Source organism: Monodelphis domestica, chromosome 2 (assembly GCF_027887165.1).
Source record: "Monodelphis domestica isolate mMonDom1 chromosome 2, mMonDom1.pri, whole genome shotgun sequence".
NCBI classification, from domain to species: domain Eukaryota; kingdom Metazoa; phylum Chordata; class Mammalia; order Didelphimorphia; family Didelphidae; genus Monodelphis; species Monodelphis domestica.
The window spans coordinates 440,600,515-440,619,934 of record NC_077228.1 but is presented as its reverse complement, the minus strand read 5'-3'; the positions used below and the strand labels follow the sequence as shown (position 1 = coordinate 440,619,934).

The window sequence follows — 19,420 nt, the reverse complement described above, 5'->3', positions numbered from 1 at the left end:
AGACAGGGTTGGGCATAAAGCCTCCTCGGACACATGTTGGCTGTGTGATCTGGGCAAGTCACAAATTCTCAGTACCCAAGGCCACTCTCTAAAAGGATAAATTGCACAGCAAGTGTCTATCTGCAATGAAGGAGGGAAATTCCTTATTGAGAGATTTCTATGCTGATGAAATCACAGTTCTGCCCTGCCCAATTCTACGTTACTCCCCCAAATGAACCATAGAGTAATAACTAATGTTCAAGATGAATAAATGAATGGATTGATGGATGAAAAACCAATTATTAAGTACTTATTACATACCAAGCACTATGGTAAATGCTAGATACATAAAAGAATAAAAATACTATGAAGCCCTGGAAGAGCCAGGAGCATTCTTCTGAAAAACCATGACTCTTCATGGTATGGAGAGTAAGTAATTCTTGTGTGGTTCTGATGTCCTCACTTTCAGTTATCCTGAGTGAACTACAAAGCACTGCAGGAGGTCTGCCAGGACAGTGGTCCACCTCTGATGGGGGCCTCTTCTGCACGTCTCTTCTGCTTTTTTTTTTTTTAAGGAAGGAGAATTGGAAGACTGTAGAGCACCAAGCTGAGGGGCAGGGGTGGAGAGAGAGCACATCTCCCTGGGGTCAGCTGGTATAATTTTATCTGTGGTTTCAGCCATCTATGGTAGGTCTTGGAATATATCCTCCTTGGATACAGAGGCCCTATTGTAGTTAATGAATGAGAACACCCCATCCCACAAGCGTTTGGGACAACAGGTAGTTGAATGTATTTGGTGTTGCCAGATGGATGGCAGAAGGCGGATTCTCCTCTCTACCACCCACCTGCTCTGCCCTTGGCATTCCTCCCACCTGACATGAAGGAGTTAGAAGTTGTCCATTGGAATCCTTCTCTGGCATTGTATCCAGAAGATGGAATGAGGGTAAGATACCATTTAGAAAATACTGAGCTGGGATTTTTATGTTGAAATGTATTATTCAAAAGGAGAAAAGAAAAAGAAAAAAAAACAAGGATTGTTTGTTTCTGCATAAAAGATTTCCTTACCTGATGACAAGTACTACGAAAGTCAGTGCAGTCAAGAATTTTAACCTGAGATCTGGAAAGGACAAATAAAAAAATGACAACTTAAGGCAATAATAGCAGTAAACACTCCCCCGTTCCAATAATCTTTTTCAAGAGAAGCCCTCCTATTTGGGCTTCTCATATTTACACTGCACTTTAAGGTTTACCAAGATTAAAACACCAGCTATGTCTGCAAAGAGCCTTCTTAGATGAGACAATGGTTTTTGATTTGGCAAAGATTTATGTGGCTGGTTGAGAACAGCAGAAACTCAGAAACAGCCCCACATTTTCTCAGCACTATACTCAGTAGCATCAGCCCCAAAATGCCTGTCTGGGGACTTTTAAGGCTTCTTCTGGACTCCCCCTGTGTTTCCTAGGCAAACACCATCTAGAATGCTGAGGATTCCCTAGAGCTGTGACAGGCTGACCCACATGTTGCCCTCCTAGGAAGGTTAAGACTCCTCACCCAGATCCCATGAAATTCCTCCATCTAGGTGGCCAACCATTAACTCAGCCAAGCACTCATTTTAGGGGGGAACCGATCTTGGGAGCTTAGAAAAAGTGTCACTTACCAACATAAGGCATGTGGCGAAGCTCTGAGCAGGCCCTCACAATCAAGAACAGAAGGTATAAAATATACATGCCAGCCACCACGAGGAAAAAAACTTTCATGCCCTGGAAGCAAACAAGAGAGAAGTGCGCGGTTGGAGGTTGGGGCAATTCTCCCGAGACTGCCTCTAGCCACAGGAGGGTCACACAACGACCCAATCTTATGATCTCAGAAGGGGGCTTTATTTTACTATGCACAGAGACTGTAAATGACTGTTTAAGGTCACTGAGTTCTAAGCTGGACAGCTAGGAATAGAACAATAGAACTCATACCTCATGGCTTCCTGTTCATGACAATAAAAATGGTATTACAATACCCAAGAGCAAATTGCAAAAAAAAAACAAAAAAACAAAAAACCAAACAACAAACAAACAAATAAACAAACCAAAAAAAAACCCTCTATGGCTGTTGCAGGCAGAGTTTTCTGCCTGGCCTTTGGCAAATGATGTCATGCTTCCCTCTGAAACAAGGTGTGCTATGAGATGTCCATCACTTTGTACAGCTCTAGAATCCTCAGAAAAAGGCAGAGGAAGGAGAGGGAGGTGGTTCCCAGGGAAGAGAAACAATTGCCTCAGATCATCAAAGCCAAAGTTGTCTGGACATAAAGATGACTGGATGAAGGAATCCCAGAACCTGAGAATCTTGTGATTGACTGCCTGGTTTGCCCACATTTCCACATGACAAGAAAAGCAGCATTGGGAAAGAGTAAAAGGCAGAGCCGACGAAAGCCTCAAACTCCCAAGCCTAAGCAGCCAAGTTTTCTCTCTTGTCTCCCAGGCTCCCTCCCTAATGCCTGCATCTCAGGGCTCCAAGCAGGCACTGCTCACATCCCTCTCTCTTGTGAGAGAAAACAAGCTTAAATACTAAATCCCATACCAGAAAAAGAAATTGAACAGGCCATCAAAGAACTCCCTAAGAAAAAATCCCAGGCCTGATGGATTCACAAGTGAATTCTATCAAACATTCAAAGAACAACTAATCCCAATATTATACAAACTATTTGACAGAAAAAGCCAAGAAGGAGTTCTACCAAATTCATTTTATGACACAAATATGGTACTGATCCCAAAGCCAAGCAGATCAAAAACAGAGAAAGAAAACTACAGACCAATCTCCTTAATGAACAAAGATGAAAAAATCTTAAATGGAACACACCAAAAAGACTCCAGCAAGTGATCATGAGGGTTATTTGTTATGATCAGGTGGGATTTATACCAGGAATGTAAGGATGGTTCAATATTAGGAAAAACCATCTACATAACTGACCATATCAACAAGCAAACCAACAGAAATCACATGATTATCTCAATAGATGCAAGAAAAGCCTCTGACAAAATACAACACTCATTCCTAATGAAAACATTAGAAAGTATAGGAATAGAAGGGCCTTTCCTAAAAATAATAAGCAGTATATATCTAAAACCATCATCAAACATCATCTGCAATGGGATAAACTAAATCCATTCCTATTAAGATCAGGAGTGAAACAAGGATGCCCTTATCACCTCTATTATTTGACACTGTATTAGAAACACTAGATGTAGCAATTAGAGAAGAAAATGAAATTGAAGGTATTAAAATAGGCAATGAGGAGACCAAGCTATCACTCTTTGCAGATGATATGATGGTATACTTAAAGAACCCAAGAGAATCAACCAAAAAGCTAGTGGAAATAATCAACAACTTTAGCAAAGTGGCAGGATACAAAATAAACCCGCATAAGTCATCAGTATTTCTATATATCTCCAACACATCTCAGCAGCAAGAATTAGAAAGAGAAATTCTATTTAAAACCACCCCAGACAATATAAAATACTTAGGAATCTTTCCGCTGTGACAAACACAGGAACTATTTGAACACAACTACAAAACACTTTCCACAAAATTAAAACTAGATCAAATAATTAGAAAAACATTAATTGCTCATGGGTAGGACAAGCTAACATAATAAAAATGACAATCCTACCCAAACTAATTTACTTATTCAGTGCCAAACCTATCAAACTACCAAGAAACTTTTTTTACTGAATTAGAAAAAAATGATAATAAAGTTCATTTGGAAGGACAAAAGATCAAAGGAAATAATGAAATTAAAAATGTGAAGGAAGGTGGCCTTGCAGTACCAGATCTTAAACTGTATTATAAAGGAGTGGTCATCAAAACAATATGGTACTGGCTAAGACACAGAAGGAAGGATCAAAGGAATAGACTTGGGGTAAATGACCTAAAGAACCCAGCTTTTGGGACCAAACCCCAGTATTTGAAAAAAAAATTGCTGGGAAAATTGGAAAACACTATGGGAGAGATTAGGTTTGAATAAACATCTCACACCCTACACCAAGATAAACTCAGAATGGGTGAATGGCTTAAATATAAAGAAGGAAACTATAAGTAAATTTGATGAACATAGAATAATATACCTGTCAGATTTATGGGAAAGATTTTAAGACCAAGAGACAGAAAATATTACAAAATATAAAATGAATAATTTTGATTACTTTAAATTAAAAAGATTTTGTACAGACAAAACCAATGCAATCAAAATCAGAAGGGAAGCAACAAATTGGGGAAAAAATCGTTATAACAAATCATCTGACAAAGGTCTAATTACTCAAATTTATAAAGAGCTAAATCAATTATACAAAAAAATCAAGCCATTCTCCAATTGATAAATGGGCAAGGGACATGAATAGGCAGTTTTCAGATAAAGAAATCAAAACTATCAATAAGCACATGAAAAAGTGTTCTAAATCTTTTATAATCAGAGAGATACAAATCAAAACAACTATAAGGTTGTAAGCAGCACATCTAAAACCATCAACAAACATCATCTGCAATGGGGATACCTAGCAGATTGGCTAACATGACAGGAAAGGAAAGTAATGAATGCTGGAGGGGATGTGGCAAAGTGGGACATTAATGCATTGCTGGTGGAGTTGTGAATTGATCCAGCCATTCTCGAGGGAAATTTGGAACTATGCCCAAAGGGCACTAAAAGTCTGTCTGCCCTTTGATCCAGCCATAGCACTGCTGGGTTTGTACCTCAAAAGAGATAATAAGGAAAAAGACATGTACAAGAATATTCATAGCTGCGCTCTTTGTGGTAGCAAAAAATTGGAAAATGAGGGGATGCCCATCAATTGGGGAATGGCTGAACAAATTGTGGTACATGTTGGTGATGGAATACTATTGTGCTAAAAGGAATAATAAACTGGAGGAATTACATGTGAACTGGAATGACCTCCAGGAATGGAGCACAGATGAATACTTGAAAGGTTACAAAATGCTTTCTTCTGAATGGACTCCTTGAGAAAGGTGGTGTTATTATTCCCATTTTGCAGATTTAAAAAGTGAGCGTCAGAGAGATAAAGTGGTAGGCCTGGGATAAAGCAGCCCTGAGTTCATATCTAGGAGTGCTGTGACCAGGACCTCTGCTTCTCTCCCAGCACAGATGCCCTCTGCTTTTTTTTTTTTAAATTTTAAACATTATTTTATTTGGTCATTTCCAAACATTATTCACTGGAAACAAAGATCATTTTCTTTTCCTCCCCCCCCCCCCCCCCCCACCTTTCCCTCTCCCATAGCCAACGCACGATTCCACTGGTTATCACATGTGTTCTTGACTCGAACCCATTTCCCTGTTGTTGGTATTTGCATTAGAGTGTTCATTTAGAGTCTCTCCTCAGTCATATCCCCTCAACCCCTGTAGTCAAGCAGTTGCTTTTCATCGGTGTTTTTACTCCCACAGTTTATCCTTTGCTTGTGGATAGTATTTTTTTAGATCCCTGCAGATTGTTCAGGGACATTGCATTGACACTAATGGAGAAATCCATCACCTTCGATTGTACCACAGTGTATCAGTCTCTGTGTACAATGTTTTCCTGGTTCTGCTCCTTTCGCTCTGCATCACTTCCTGGAGGTTGTTCCAGTTCACATGTAATTCCTCCAGTTTATTATTCCTTTTAGCACAATAGTATTCCATCACCAACATATACCACAATTTGTTCAGCCATTCCCCAATTGATGGGCATCCCCCCGTTTTCCAATTTTTGGCCACCACAAAGAGTGCAGCTATGAAAATTCTTGTACAAGTCTTTTTCCTTATTATCTCTTTTGAGGTACAAACCCAGCAGTGCTATAGCTGGATCAAAGGGCAGACAGTCTTTTATCACCCTTTGGGCATAGTTCCAAATTTCCCTCGAGAATGGCTGGATCAGTTCACAACTCCACCAGCAATGAATTAGTGTCCCCACTTTGCCACATCCCCTCCAGCATTCATTACTCTCCTCTGCTGTCATGTTAGCCAATCTGCTAGGTGTGAGGTGATACCTCAGAGTTGTTTTGATTTGCATCTCTCTGATTATAAGAGATGTAGACCACTTTTTCATGTGCTTATTAATAGTTTTGATTTCTTTGGCTGAGAACTGCCTGTTCATGTCCCTTGCCCATTTATCAATTGGGGAATGGCTTGATTTTTTGTATAATTGATTTAGTTCTTTGTAAATTTGAGTAATTAAACCTTTGTCAGAGGTTTTTATGAAGATTGTTTCCCAATTTGTTGCTACCCTTCTGATTTTGATTACATTGGTTTTGTTTGTACAAAAACTTTTTAATTTGATGTATTCCAGATTATTTATTTTGCATTTTGTGCCTCTATCTAGGTCTTGCTTGGTTTTAAAATCTTTCCCTTCCCAAAGGTCTGACATTAATACTATTCTGTGTTTGCCTAATTTTCTTATAGTTTCCTTCTTTATGTTCAAGTCATTCACCCATTTTGAATTTATCTTGGTGTAGGGTGTGAGGTGTTGATCTAATCTTAATCTCTCTCATTCTGTCCTCCAATTTTTCCAGCAGTTTTTATGAAATAGTGGATTTTTGTCCCAAAAGCTGGGTTCTCAGGGTTTGTCATATACTGTCTTGCTGAGGTCGCTTGCCCCTAGTCTATTCCACTGATCCTTCTTTCTGTCTCTTAGCCAGTACCAAATTGTTTTGATGACTGCTGCTTTGTAATATAGTCTGAGATCTGGAACTGCAAGGCCCCCTTCCTTTGTATTTTTTTTCATTATTTCCCTGGATATCCTTGATCTTTTGTTCTTCCAAATGAACTTTGTTATGTTTTTTTCTAAATCAGTAAAAAAATTTTTTGGAAGTTCCATGGGTATGGCACTAAATAGATAGATGAGTTTGGGTAGGATGGTCATTTTTATTATATTGGCTCGTCCTACCCATGAGCAGTTAATGTTCTTCCAATTGTTCAAGTCTAGTTTTAGTTGTGTGGAAAGTGTTTTGTAGTTGTGTTCATATAGTTCCTGTGTTTGTCTCGGGAGATAGATTCCTAGGTATTTTATTTTGTCTAAGGTAATTTTGAATGGGATTTCTCTTTCTAGTTCTTGCTGCTGAGCTGTGTTGGAATTATATAGAAATGCTGATGACTTATGTGGGTTTATTTTGTATCCTGCAACTTTGCTAAAGTTGTTGATTATTTCGATTAGCTTTTTGGTTGAATCTCTAGGATTCTTTAAGTAGACCATCATGTCATCCGCAAAGAGTGATAACTTGGTCTCCTCCTTGCCTATTTTGATGCCTGCAATTTCTTTTTCTTCTCTAATTGCTACTGCTAGTGTTTCTAATACAATGTCAAATAATAGAGGTGATAATGGGCATCCTTGTTTCACTCTTGATCTTAATGGGAATGGATTTAATTTATCCCCATTGCAGATGATATTAGTTGATGGTTTTAGATATATACTGTTTGATATTTTTAGGAACGACCCTTCTATTCCTATGCTTTCTAGTGTTTTTAGTAGGAATGGGTGTTGTATTTTATCAAAGGCTTTTTCTGCATCTATTGAGATAATCATGTGGTTCTTGTTGGTTTGCTTGTTGATGTGGTCATTATGTGGATAGTTTTCCTAATATTGAACCAGCCCCCTTCTGCTTTTTCTTAATGTGTACTAAGAGCACATTAATTTTTGGCTAAATTGACTTCTACCAAGCTTACAGTTCACTAAAGCCCCTTTTTCAGATGACCTGATTTCATGTTTCCATCTTGTATTTGGGAATTCTTTTTTTATACTCATTCCTATTACATTTCACCTTATTAGTGGGCCTAACCTTTGGGCCTATCAAAGTTCCATGTGTTAGCTATGCCTCCTAACTTATTTCTTCTCTGGCCTGAATCTTGTCTTTAAAATGATGATCAAACATTCAGTAAGCACTAATTAAGTATTAAGTATTGTGGTAGAGGCATGCATACAAAGGATAGAAGCAGGAGATGGGTCAGCTGTCAGTCAAATGAAGATTTCTTTTGGAATGTGACTAGGAAAAGCAGTTTGGAGTCAAGCCAACTGCTGGACTTTTTCTGGGTTTTTGGGCTTTCTGGCTGACCTGAAGGAAGAAGCTGGGTTTATCTCTGGGACTTGGGATAATCAAGTTGGAGGTCGCCTGGCTGACTTGAAGACAGAAAAGGAGAAGGACCATAGTCCTTATATCTCTCTCTGACTGGCTCGGTTTCATGCTAGTGACTGAATTGCCATTTCTCTCAATATCCTCCAACCTAACACTTATTGTAAATAATAGTGATTTCCCACCCCTCTTACCTTATCCTCCACGCTTGCCCTGTCTTCCCCAAATAAACCCCTTGTTTGACAAAGAAGATTAAGAACTATTTCATTGAAACCTCACAGCTCATACTGAATGACTTGAAGGAGACAGAAAAAGTGGGGAGGGGAGGCTGAAAGGCTTCTGAAGAGGGAGGTACAAAAGGGAGGAGGTTAGGCAAAAAGAAGATAACTACCTATTCCATTAGTTATTTAGTAACCATCAAATATACCCTCAAAATATCATCTATTACACTATGTACCAGGAATACAAAGGGCAAAAACACAATCCAGGCCCCCAAGGGGAAACAATATATATAACTATGTAATATGAGGCATGTAGGAAGGGAAGGGGCTAGCAGCAGGAGGAATTGGGCAAGATCTGCTAGAGAAGGTGGGATTTTGGCTGAGGCATGAAGTAACTCGGGGAAGCTGTAGAAGTGACAGAAGAAAAACATTACAGAAACAAGGGATGATGAGAAGTAGAGCTGTTTGTGCAAGAAACTGCCAATAGGCCAAGGGGACTGGACTGGAGTGTATGAAGGGGAGTGAAGTATCTCCTGGAGAATTGGGGAAGGAGGCAGTTCCTAGAGTTAACAGAGAGCCACTTGAGCTTCCTGGGGAAGGGAAGGAAGTGAGTGACAAAGTCAGACCAGTGCTTTAGGACAATCACTGGCATTGGAATGGAAAATGGATTGGATTGGGAGAGTCAGGGTCACCCTGGGGGCCAGTCTAGTTCTGCTTATGGGCTCAAAGGAAAGAAATGAGTGTCAGAAATCTGGCTGGCAATGGATAATGTGAAGAAAGAAGCACCAAATCAGATATCCACTTCTCTACCCAACTAAATAACTGATTCAGTGAACAATAAACAAAACTGGCTTTATGCCGGTTAAGACCAGGTAAGAATATAAACAATTTTCTTCTCTTTCCTGGCAGATCAGGAAAGACCTATCAAGAATTCTGGGAAATCAAAAGTCCAGGTAAAGGATCATTTCTTGCATTTTTTTTCCAGGAATTTTTCTATTTCCAAACTTTCCTTAATCCTTCTAGATATTAAATGACCCCATTCCAAAATATTGATTTAAAATAATATTCTTAACACTATAAATATTGATATCACAAACTACACTTACCTGAAAATTGCCTGTATCAACTCTATACTGGTACATTGGGTCATGTAATTCATTTACTCTAAAAAACAAATAAACAAAAGGTCAGAGATTAATATGTAACTTTATACTTGATTATTAATTTTTAATAATTAGCTGATTTTAAAAAACTACAAATTAAAAACTTTTAAAAAAGCAATCCCAAATTTTCCAGCTTGCCTCATATTGAGGGAAAAAAAGTAATTTTACTCAGTTTAAGTTCACAGACAAATATTAAATGGAAGTCTTGTAATCAATGATAGAATATGATTTTCAGTGAGAAATGTAGCTTTTTCTCAAGTTTCTTATCTAAAAATTGTTTCATATGCAAGTCCTATAATTGACGATTCTTCTGCATAATTCTACACCTTTTGACCAGATTGGTATCTTCTTTCCCCAAGAGACATATACAACTAAAGAGCAGTACTGAAGAATAAAAGACCATAAAGAAAAATGACAAAATATAGTAAAGGTCTAGAAAAACTGGTTAACAATAAGGATCTTAAAGACAAATAAGAACCAAAAGGGAATAAACAGAGAAAATGAACTTAGAATTTTGTACCATGACTTGCTATGACATTAAATTAGATATAACATTTGACCAATTAAATTGGATATACTATTGGATATATTAAATTGGTCGAGGGCAGCTAGGTGGCACAGTGGATAGAATGCAAGCCTGGAGTCAGGAAGATTCAACTTTCAAAGTTCAAATCTGGCCTCAGACACTTATTAGTTCTGTGACCCTCAATAAGTCATTTAACCCTGTCGATCTCAGTTTCCTTATCTGTAAAAAGAGCTGGAGAAGGAAATGGCAAACTACTCCAATATCTCTGCCAAGAAAACTCCAAATGAAGTCATAGAAAGTCAGATGAGACTAAAAATGATTAAACAACTAGTGACCAAAGCATGCTCTACAACCTAGCAACTACTCTGAGTATTTCTAATGCCCAAGTTTCAAAAAGGAATTTCATGTTTAAAGACATAATGACCGATAAAGAAACATCTACAGTTATCTGAGTGAAAGAAGAGCTAAAGAAACAATGAACAAGAAAATGCTATATATGTAAATAACTGACATGGAACCAGTTACATTTTTTTCCCCCTAAAAACAAAAAACATTTTGCCTGTACATTGGAAAGACCCAAAATGAAACTGGTCTTCTCTGTCTCTGGTTCTCACCACCTTATGTATTCCTTTAGTTCTAAAGGTATAAAATGCTCTCCTCAGCTCAAGCAAGTTCCTCTTAGGAACCTAACAACATATGGAGAGACCAGAGATCTTTATGAGAGCTGTCTTCTTTTCTCAAGGGCATTTGGATACTGCATTTAGTGCATAATGAAATTACTCACGTTTGCCATATTCCTAATGTTACAGAAGCCAACCATAGTAGTCCAACAATAAAGAATTTAGGAAAATAGAATGTTAAACATTTTCTTTCTCCCTATTGAGACAAAAAGAAGAGAGAGAAACTCTTATTAATATTAACTCTAGTAAACACTTGTCTTTAAGTTAAAACAATAAAACACTGCTTTTTTAGCGGTGTTTTAGATGATAATAATTTTAGATGATAATAATATAGCATTTATCTAGTTTTGGGGGCAACTAGGGAATTCAACTAGGAGGGCAACAGAGGATTTGGAGCCAGGCGTAGAAACGAGAGTTCTTGGTTTCAAATCTGGTCCCAGATACTTCCTAGCTGTGTGACCCTGAGCAAATCACTTAACCTCCAATTGCCCAGCCTTTACCTTTCTTCTGCCTTGGAACCAATATGCAGTATTGATTCTACAATGGAAGGGTAAGGATTTTTTAAAAAATTCATCTAGTTTTTATAAGCATAGTACTGAAAACTATCCCTTTAGACACACTTGTCCTGGAAAAGTCATGGTAGCCCAGAGGGGGTAAAAAAAAAGGTCAATCTTGCAACCTTAGCAATAGGAAAAGAATGGATGGCAGACTTTTTCAGCTTCCTGCAGGATAATTGACTGTTGTCTGCTCACCTGCACCCGGATCCCATGGTATACACAAAGCCAGAAGAGTAACAATGCACAAAGGAACACAGACTGGAAGAGGTCATCCAGCATACCAGGAAACCAACTATTCACCAGGAAGGAGAGGGGGAAGAATGGATCTGGAAGACAATATTAAAATATATCATTTCAAAAGCGCCAGTAACAACTCACATTTATAATGTGCATTACAAAGCACTCTCTCCATAACAACCCATATATAAAGCAGTCAAAATAACAATTATCCTTGTTTTACAGATGATGAAACTGAGGCATGGAGGAGTAATTTACCCAAGGCAACATGACTCAAAGCTCAGAACCCTTTCTACTAAACTGCTTTCTCTGATTAATAAGAAGAAAACAGATGGGTGGGGGAAATTCACAACCTACCCACTACTCCCCAAAAAGGTGTGATCCAAGGGCTCTAGTTTTAAAACCTTGACAACAAATTAACAGATTGTTCTAGCAATAATTACTGAGTGCCGTATGCTGTCGCCATTGGATCCTCACCGCAGGCATGAGAATCCAGAATGCTGTCAGCACCAGGAGCATACAAATTTTGGAGCAGGTAATGAAGAGCAGACAGTAGCAGTTGGCTACCTTCAGCAAAAATTCCTAGAACTGCTGTGTCTGTAGCTCTTCCAAATTTTAACTACCAAAAATGTCACTCATTTGTTAAGGATAATAACTACTAGCTACATGTTGGGCTAAACATGAACCACCAAGAGGCAACACATCAGGGATTCAGGCTGGATAACCATATGATGAACATCTTATTTCTGGGCCCATGAGTAGGCATTAAAAGGTATAAGATTAAATGACCTCTAAGGGCTATTCTAATGCCATATTTTAGAATGCTTGGTTTTATGATATTTGTTGAAGTGAGTTATAGAAATGGGGAGAAAAAAAAGGCACCCACCATTATAGAGAAGCAGCAGGGGCAACAATATAGACATCCATTTTTGTTCAATTCCCCAGTCTCTCATGGAAAATTTCCGGAGGGAATGTGCAAATAGACACTGCAAACCAGACCAAGAGCTCAAGTTAACTGCTGAAAACAGACACATCTCTGCTCACATCTTATCAGTCATGGTGCTATCATTCTTTTCTGAGAGGCTCAGTCCCCTATTATTGTTCTAGTCTCCTGAATCAATCGATGGTTTGAGTGTCAGAACAAGATCTCGCTGAGTTTGGTCCTGGGATGAATGAAACACCATCATTCCTTGAAGTAATCAACTGACAACGGTGAAATGATTGCTCGTGAGGCCCCTTAACATGACAGGTTATCATAATTATCTTAAGGACATAGACAGAACCTAAAATACAGTGAACATAAATCACTTGGAACAAAATAATCCTCCCTTACCACTTCCTCACTGATGCAGGCAAATATCATTGTTCCCAACTCAGAGATAGAATAGGCAAAGAAAGGAAGAAGGCCTAATTGTTGAAAAGCCCAGAAGCTAAATGGCAGAGCCAATATTACATGCTGTTGCTCAGTTAACTGAGACACTTTGCTTTTCAAGAGAGCCATCTGCAGGGCCATTAAGGAGAAACTACATACTGAAGTAGAAATGGTAGGAATCTTGGAAGAAAGTAACTATATCGCCATAAGGTTTGTGATAGAGAAGGAAAAGAAAGCTAGACATAATCTAATACGTAACCATTATTTTGTTAGAGATTTTAAAACATTCAGAGAAAGGAAAGGATCCCATGGCCTAAAATTCTCCAGGGAAGTTGATCCAAGAGTATAGGAAGTTCTCGAGAATGAAATTCTTCATTCAGAAACAAAAATAATTCTAATCTAGAGAATGTGAAATCTAATTTTTAAAAATATGTAAATCAATATCAACTAAAAGAATTTAAAAAATCAGGTATAGATTATGGATGCTGGGATAAGGGATTCAAGATTGGCCCTTTGAAAAGATAGTGACAAAAGCACTAAGGTTTGGAATGGTCTGGGAGAGGCAATCAATGCTACTTAAATAGAGCTATAATTTCATTGATTCAGAAGCTCCCTCCTATGATGTAACCTGAAAATCAAGTCACCAGTCGCTCAAAAGTTTGCCACAATAAGAAACCTTTCTCACTTTCTCTTGATAATGAGAGTATTGTGCAGCATTCTGGTTTCTATCTGTCTTTCCTTGCTGCCATATGACTAATTCATCTTTTCTTTCTATCCTACAATAACTCCTAAAAATATCTTTTAGTATTGTTCTCCAGAGTTCCTCATTGAGTACTTTGGAGCCTACTCACGCACACACCATGCACCTGTCCACTGCTCTTTATGTAATGTTCATTTTTAATTCTTCAAGGATAATTGTATTCCATGTCTAGCTGCTCTGGAATAATACCAAGAAAATGTTGGTATTTTTAAAAGTGGTCTTTGCTTTTACAGCAAGCTTGGAATTAGTAAGGAAGTTCTGCAATTCCCTGGGGGGCATTGCAGACTATTCTCCTCCCTTTCTTCAACTCTGCATCCAACTCCATCTGTGTCTCATACATGTCTACTGATAGGCAAGCTCCACAGTGTGTCATCCAAATAAATATTGAAATGTGGGCAACATTCTTCATCCATTTGGCCTTTCCTGAATGGCTGGACAAGCCAAACTTCTTTGATACAAAGACAAAAATGAAATAATTCTTCTCAAGGAGCTTATAGTATAGCTAAGATTGACTGCAGAACTCTTCCAGGAAGCTCTGCAGTACACTAATTGCATCAAGGCCCAGCAAAATATTATTCACAATTAAGTGCATCTGAAGGACTTCACCATCCCTGGGGAAACTCTCTTCTACTTGAACTCTGTATTGGGTGTCTTCATCACAGTGATGAATATCTTTGGTAAGTGTGCATCTACCTGCTTATCTGATATTTATCATCAGAGTGATGTAGATAGGATCCTTTCTGTGATTATATCTTCTAAAAAATCTTGACTAACATCTATGCACGGCAATACACCTTGTTGCTAAAGAGCCTATAAAGTGTCATTTTATTTCCCTAAATCAAAAGTTTTAAAATCAAAACAAACAAGTACACCAGAACCTTATATCCTTTCCATCTTTTAGTTAATTGCAAAATGGTAACAATGTGGTCCATTGTCAAATAGTGTTCATGAAACCTTTGTTATTCCATATAAATGTCCTCATTGAAGATGCTCTTGATTGGTGTGTAGATGATTCTCATGAATTTTGTATAGGTAAAAAACAGGTGTAGCAGTTGATAGTTCTACTCTTCTTTAGTCACCCTTTTTTTCTTCCTGTATTAATAAGGTTTGTTTTTTTTTCCATTCCAAGTCTTTCAATGCTCTTGCAACTTTGTTGCCTCCAGCCTGGATTTTCTCTAGTCTATTTGTTTTTATGCTTTTGTTTTTAATTTTATTTAAAAAATGTTTTTTTAAAAAATATTTTTCTATTGTTACATGATTCATTTTCTCTCCCTCCCCTCTTCCTACCCCCTTCTGGAGCTGACAAGCAATTCTACTGATCTACATCTATTTGGTCCAGTTTAGCTGCTTCTCTCATCTTCATTCTCTGCAGTGCCAGTTCCATCTCTTCTATAAAGTACATGAAGGGCTACAATATTAGGATCCAAGTGTGGTGGTTCTATGGTCTTTGATAGAGAAAAGTTTTGTTATAGTGACTTATGCAAATCTTTTACTTCTGTATAAAGTCCTTCCACTTTCATCCTTGAGTTCCCTTGGGATAATCTTGCCAACTTTCTTTAAACTGGCATTACTATCCAAGACTTTTCTCTGCTTTATGAGAAGATATTCCTCATAATCATCTATTTTTCTTCTATAAGAGATATCAAAAAAAATTTTTTTAATGACATCCCAGTGATGCCTTTAACAGCCCTTTCTCTCAGTTTGGCAAAATAAGCACTAAATAACTGAGATCTTTTGTTTGCCTTGTGGTATTACATTTTCCCCCTCTTTTAAAAGTGGATTTTTAAGCCAAATTAGAGACAAGAAAAAGAACAAAGAATGTGATAAACCCACATATTAGGGTAAAGAGGACAGTGATAATGGAATGAAAACTGAATTAATTCAATTTTTACTTTGTTTCTGTTTTCTTTACTAAATAAAATGATCTTTAGACTGGGAAGAATGAAATAAAATTTTTTTTAAGGAAACTAAAGCCCAAGGACAGTGGGGAGATGGAAAGGGAGCACCTCACTGTCCTCAATAAGTTTCAAATCACTAGGCCTGAATAAGCTGTATCCTAGGAATCCTAAAGGAATTAAAGGATATGATTAGGCAGTCACTGTCAATGAATTCTGAAAGCTATTTGTGCCTTCCCATTCAAATTACCTTGTTTCTATTTTATATTGTGAACTTTAGATTACTCCACCCTACTTAGTCTAACAAAAACAGGAATGTCTACACCCATACTTAAGGACTAAATATTTAGGAGGATGGCCTATGACAGACATGTGCTAGCAAATGACAAATCAGAAACAACTGACAGACCCCTGGGTTGTCCTAAGTCAAGCTTAAGCTGCCATTGGTACATGTGAGATACAGGAAAGTGATGTAAAAACCGTCTATATATTTTGCGTCACTTCCTCTCTCTAATCTCTTTCCACGGAGAGGTGGCTCTGGCAGCAGCTTGCTGAGTGTTTCAGGATCTTGGCATGGTGGCAGCTATTGTCCGGGGTTGGCGGTGAGTTTTCCTTGATACTATACTGGGAGAAGCTTAGTAGCCTAGTTCAGGTGAGGCATCTTCACTGAGCTCTCTCAGAGTTTAGGCTGATTCTTTTCTCCTTTACCTTCCAAACACTATCCTCTTAGAAAAGCCTCTAATCTTCTCATGGCGGAGGTCTTTGAACTCCCCCTGGCACAGACCAGGCGGGAGAAATCCTATACCCTCTTTCTCTCTCATCTCCTTAATTCCTTCCCTCTATATTAATTTAAATCACCATAAATTTCCAAACTGACTTGGGTATTTTATTTGGGATTTTTCTCTGGCGACCAAATTAATTTATATTAGTTCACAACCCTAAAATTATCCTTACAATATACACCTAAATGTTTAAGTGCTATCTCTTGTGATTAGATTATATATAAATTCTTAGAAAATAGAAGCTATTTCACTTTTGTCTATGTTCCAGACACCTACCTAGTGCTTGTTATGCACTTAATAAATGCTTATGGCTTGCTTGACGAATTCCATGACAATTCAATGAGAATAAATAAAAAGTTCTACACATATGTTCAAAAAGATAAAATTGTGAATATAAGATGAGGAAAGATATAACTAGAGAGAAATTAAAATGAAGAAGACCAAAAGGTTTTGGTGAGTTTCAAGCTCAATAATAGTTAACAATATAATAAAGTAGTCTCCCAAAAAAGGTCATATACTCTTGGCTGGCATTAACAGAAGCATATTTTTTGTCTATAGCTAGGTAGGTCTTATAGTCCCCAAACACTTTTCTTTTCTTGGATTATATCAAGGATCACTTGAATCACATATTTAGCACTAAAGGGGGACTCAGTTCATCTAGTCCAATTATCTCTTTTTAAAACAGGAAACTGAAGGCCAAGGGGGCTAGTTAAGTGTTGCTCAAGATCTCACAGATCCAAACCTCTAGTTCCCACACCAGTAGTGCTCTTTCCACCATTGTCCTATGTTTGAGCTGGAAGAGATCTCAAAAATCATCTAATCTAGCATCTTCATTTGAGAGCTGAAGAAGCAGCCCCAGAAAGAATAACAGATTACCTAAAGTACTACAGTAATTCAGAAGCACAGCTTGATACTGGGAGCAAGGGCTCCAAATGACCAACCCCCTGTACTACACAGGGTGGATATTATATCAAATTAGTTTCTAAGTGTTTAAAATGCAATTTTATGTTAATACATAAAAATGATTGTCATTTTTAAAAAGTAGCTTTTGATTATGAAGAATTCTTTGTGTTTATTAGAGTTTTAAATTTTTAATTATAGTTAGCTAAACTGTAGAACCCATTTGACTTACATCAAAAAACACCAAAGGCTAATGTATTCTTTAGCATTGGGCTTCATAAATAGAAGTACATATCTGTGGCTGGAGTGACAGTCCCAAAACTACAACTTTATATATACAATGTTAGAACTAGAAAGGACATCAGAAATCTGGTACATTTTCCTCATATGAGAGGTAAGGAAATTCATAGTCTAAAGAAAATTCAAAAATCCTGTCTTGGAAATATAGCATAAAAATTCTATATTTTTGTGGAACCCCAAACCCAAAGACTATGATTATAAAAAAAGTTTTATCCTGCTTTTTAAAATAATCTTTAGTTTTTCCACTAGGCACCAATTTCACTGGGCCAATAAGAAGAAATGATGGAATATCATTCAAAAACAAAACAAAATAAAATTTTCAATGTATTCTTATTTCCTACAGTATTCCTAATTCATACTATCTACTTTTGAAGCCCCTTCTAATGTGGTATGGTTTCCAGTCCTTTCATCATCTTGATCTGCCTTATTTGGATAGCAAGAGATAGTGAGCTCAGCCAACAGCAACTGGCTCAGATGCTTGCCTCACCTCACATCCTTTTTTTTTCTTTTGAAAATTTTAAATAGTTGATCTAGAACATTGTTCCTTGGTTACAAGAATCATATTCTTTCCCTCCTTCCCCTTCCCCCACCCCTCCCCTTAGTCGATAAACAATTCCACTAGGTATTACATGAGTCCTTGATCAGAACCTATTTCCATATTGTTGATATTTGCAATAGGATGATCATTTCGAGTCTACATTCCCAACCATATCCCCTCAACCCATGTAGTTAAGCATTTTTCTTCTGTGTTTCTCACAGCTTTTCCTCTGGATGTGGATAGTGTTCTTTCTCATAGATCCCTGCAAGTTGTTCAGGATCACTGCATTGCCACTAATGGAGAAGTCCATTACATTCAATTGTACCACAGTGTATCAGTCTCTGTGTACAATGTTCTCCTGGTTCTGTTCCTCTCACTCTGCATCACTTCCTGGAGGTCATTCCAGTCTCCATGGAATTCCTCCACTTTATTATTCCTTTGAACACAATAGTATTCCATCACCAACATATACCACAATTTGTTCAGCCATTCCCCAATTGAGGGGCATCCCCTCGTTTTCCAGTTTTTGGCCACTACAAAGGGCACAGCTATGAATATTCTTGTACATGTCTTTTTCCTTATTATCTCTTTGGGGTACAAACCCAGCAGTGCTATGGCTGGATCAAAGGGCAGACAGTCTTTTATCACTCTTTGGGCATAGTTCCAAATTGCCTTCCAGAATGGTTGGATCATTTCACAACTCCACCAGCAGTGCATTAATATCCCAACTTTGCCACATCCCCTCCAGCATTCATTACTTTCCGTAGCTGTCATGTTAGCCAATCTGCTAGGTGTGAGGTGATACCTCAGAGTTGTTTTGATTTGCATTTCTCTGATTATAAGAGATTTAGGACACTTTTTCATGTGCTTATTAATAGTTTTGATTTCTTTGGCTGAGGACTGCCTGTTCATGTCCCTAGCCCATTTATCAATTGGAGAATGGCTTGATTTTTTTGTACAACTGGTTTAGCTCTTTATAAATTTGAGTAAATAGACCTTTGTCAGAGGTTTTTGTTATGAAGATTTTTCCCAATTTGTTGCTTCCCTTCTAATTTTGGTTGCATTGGTTTTGTTTGTATAAAATCTTTTTAATTTAATGTAATCAAAATCATTTCTTTTACATTTTGTGATTTTTTTTTCTAACTCTTGTTGCTTGGTCTTAAAAATCTTTCCTTTCTTAAAGATCTGAGATGTATACTATTCTGTGTTCACCTAATTTGCTTATAGTTTCCTTCTTTATATTCAAGTCATTCACCCATTCTGAGTTTATCTTGGTGTAGGGTCCTGCCTCATATCCTTACTAACTGTAAAATCACAGAAAGTCACTTATTTTCTCATTACTCAGTTTCTTTATCTACAAAATGGAGTTGATATTAGCTGTACTAACTGACTCATAGCCCTGCTAAAGGCAC

General features: G+C 37.6%; 1 protein-coding gene across 8 annotated transcripts in view; it reads right to left on the bottom strand.

Moving 5' to 3' along the window:
* The window catches only part of TMEM181 (transmembrane protein 181), a 119,346-nt gene that overhangs the window by 7,785 nt on the left and 92,141 nt on the right, over window positions 1-19,420 (bottom strand). For all 8 annotated transcript variants that reach the window (XM_001381353.4, XM_007484829.2, XM_007484830.2 and 5 more), the window contains 6 exons: window positions 12,348-12,447; window positions 11,420-11,550; window positions 10,772-10,863; window positions 9,405-9,462; window positions 1,635-1,737; window positions 1,045-1,096 (listed from right to left, as the gene is read on the bottom strand). In XM_001381353.4, coding sequence (XP_001381390.1) covers window positions 1,045-1,096; window positions 1,635-1,737; window positions 9,405-9,462; window positions 10,772-10,863; window positions 11,420-11,550; window positions 12,348-12,447 — 536 coding nt within the window. The remainder of the gene's footprint in view (window positions 1-1,044; window positions 1,097-1,634; window positions 1,738-9,404; window positions 9,463-10,771; window positions 10,864-11,419; window positions 11,551-12,347; window positions 12,448-19,420) is intronic.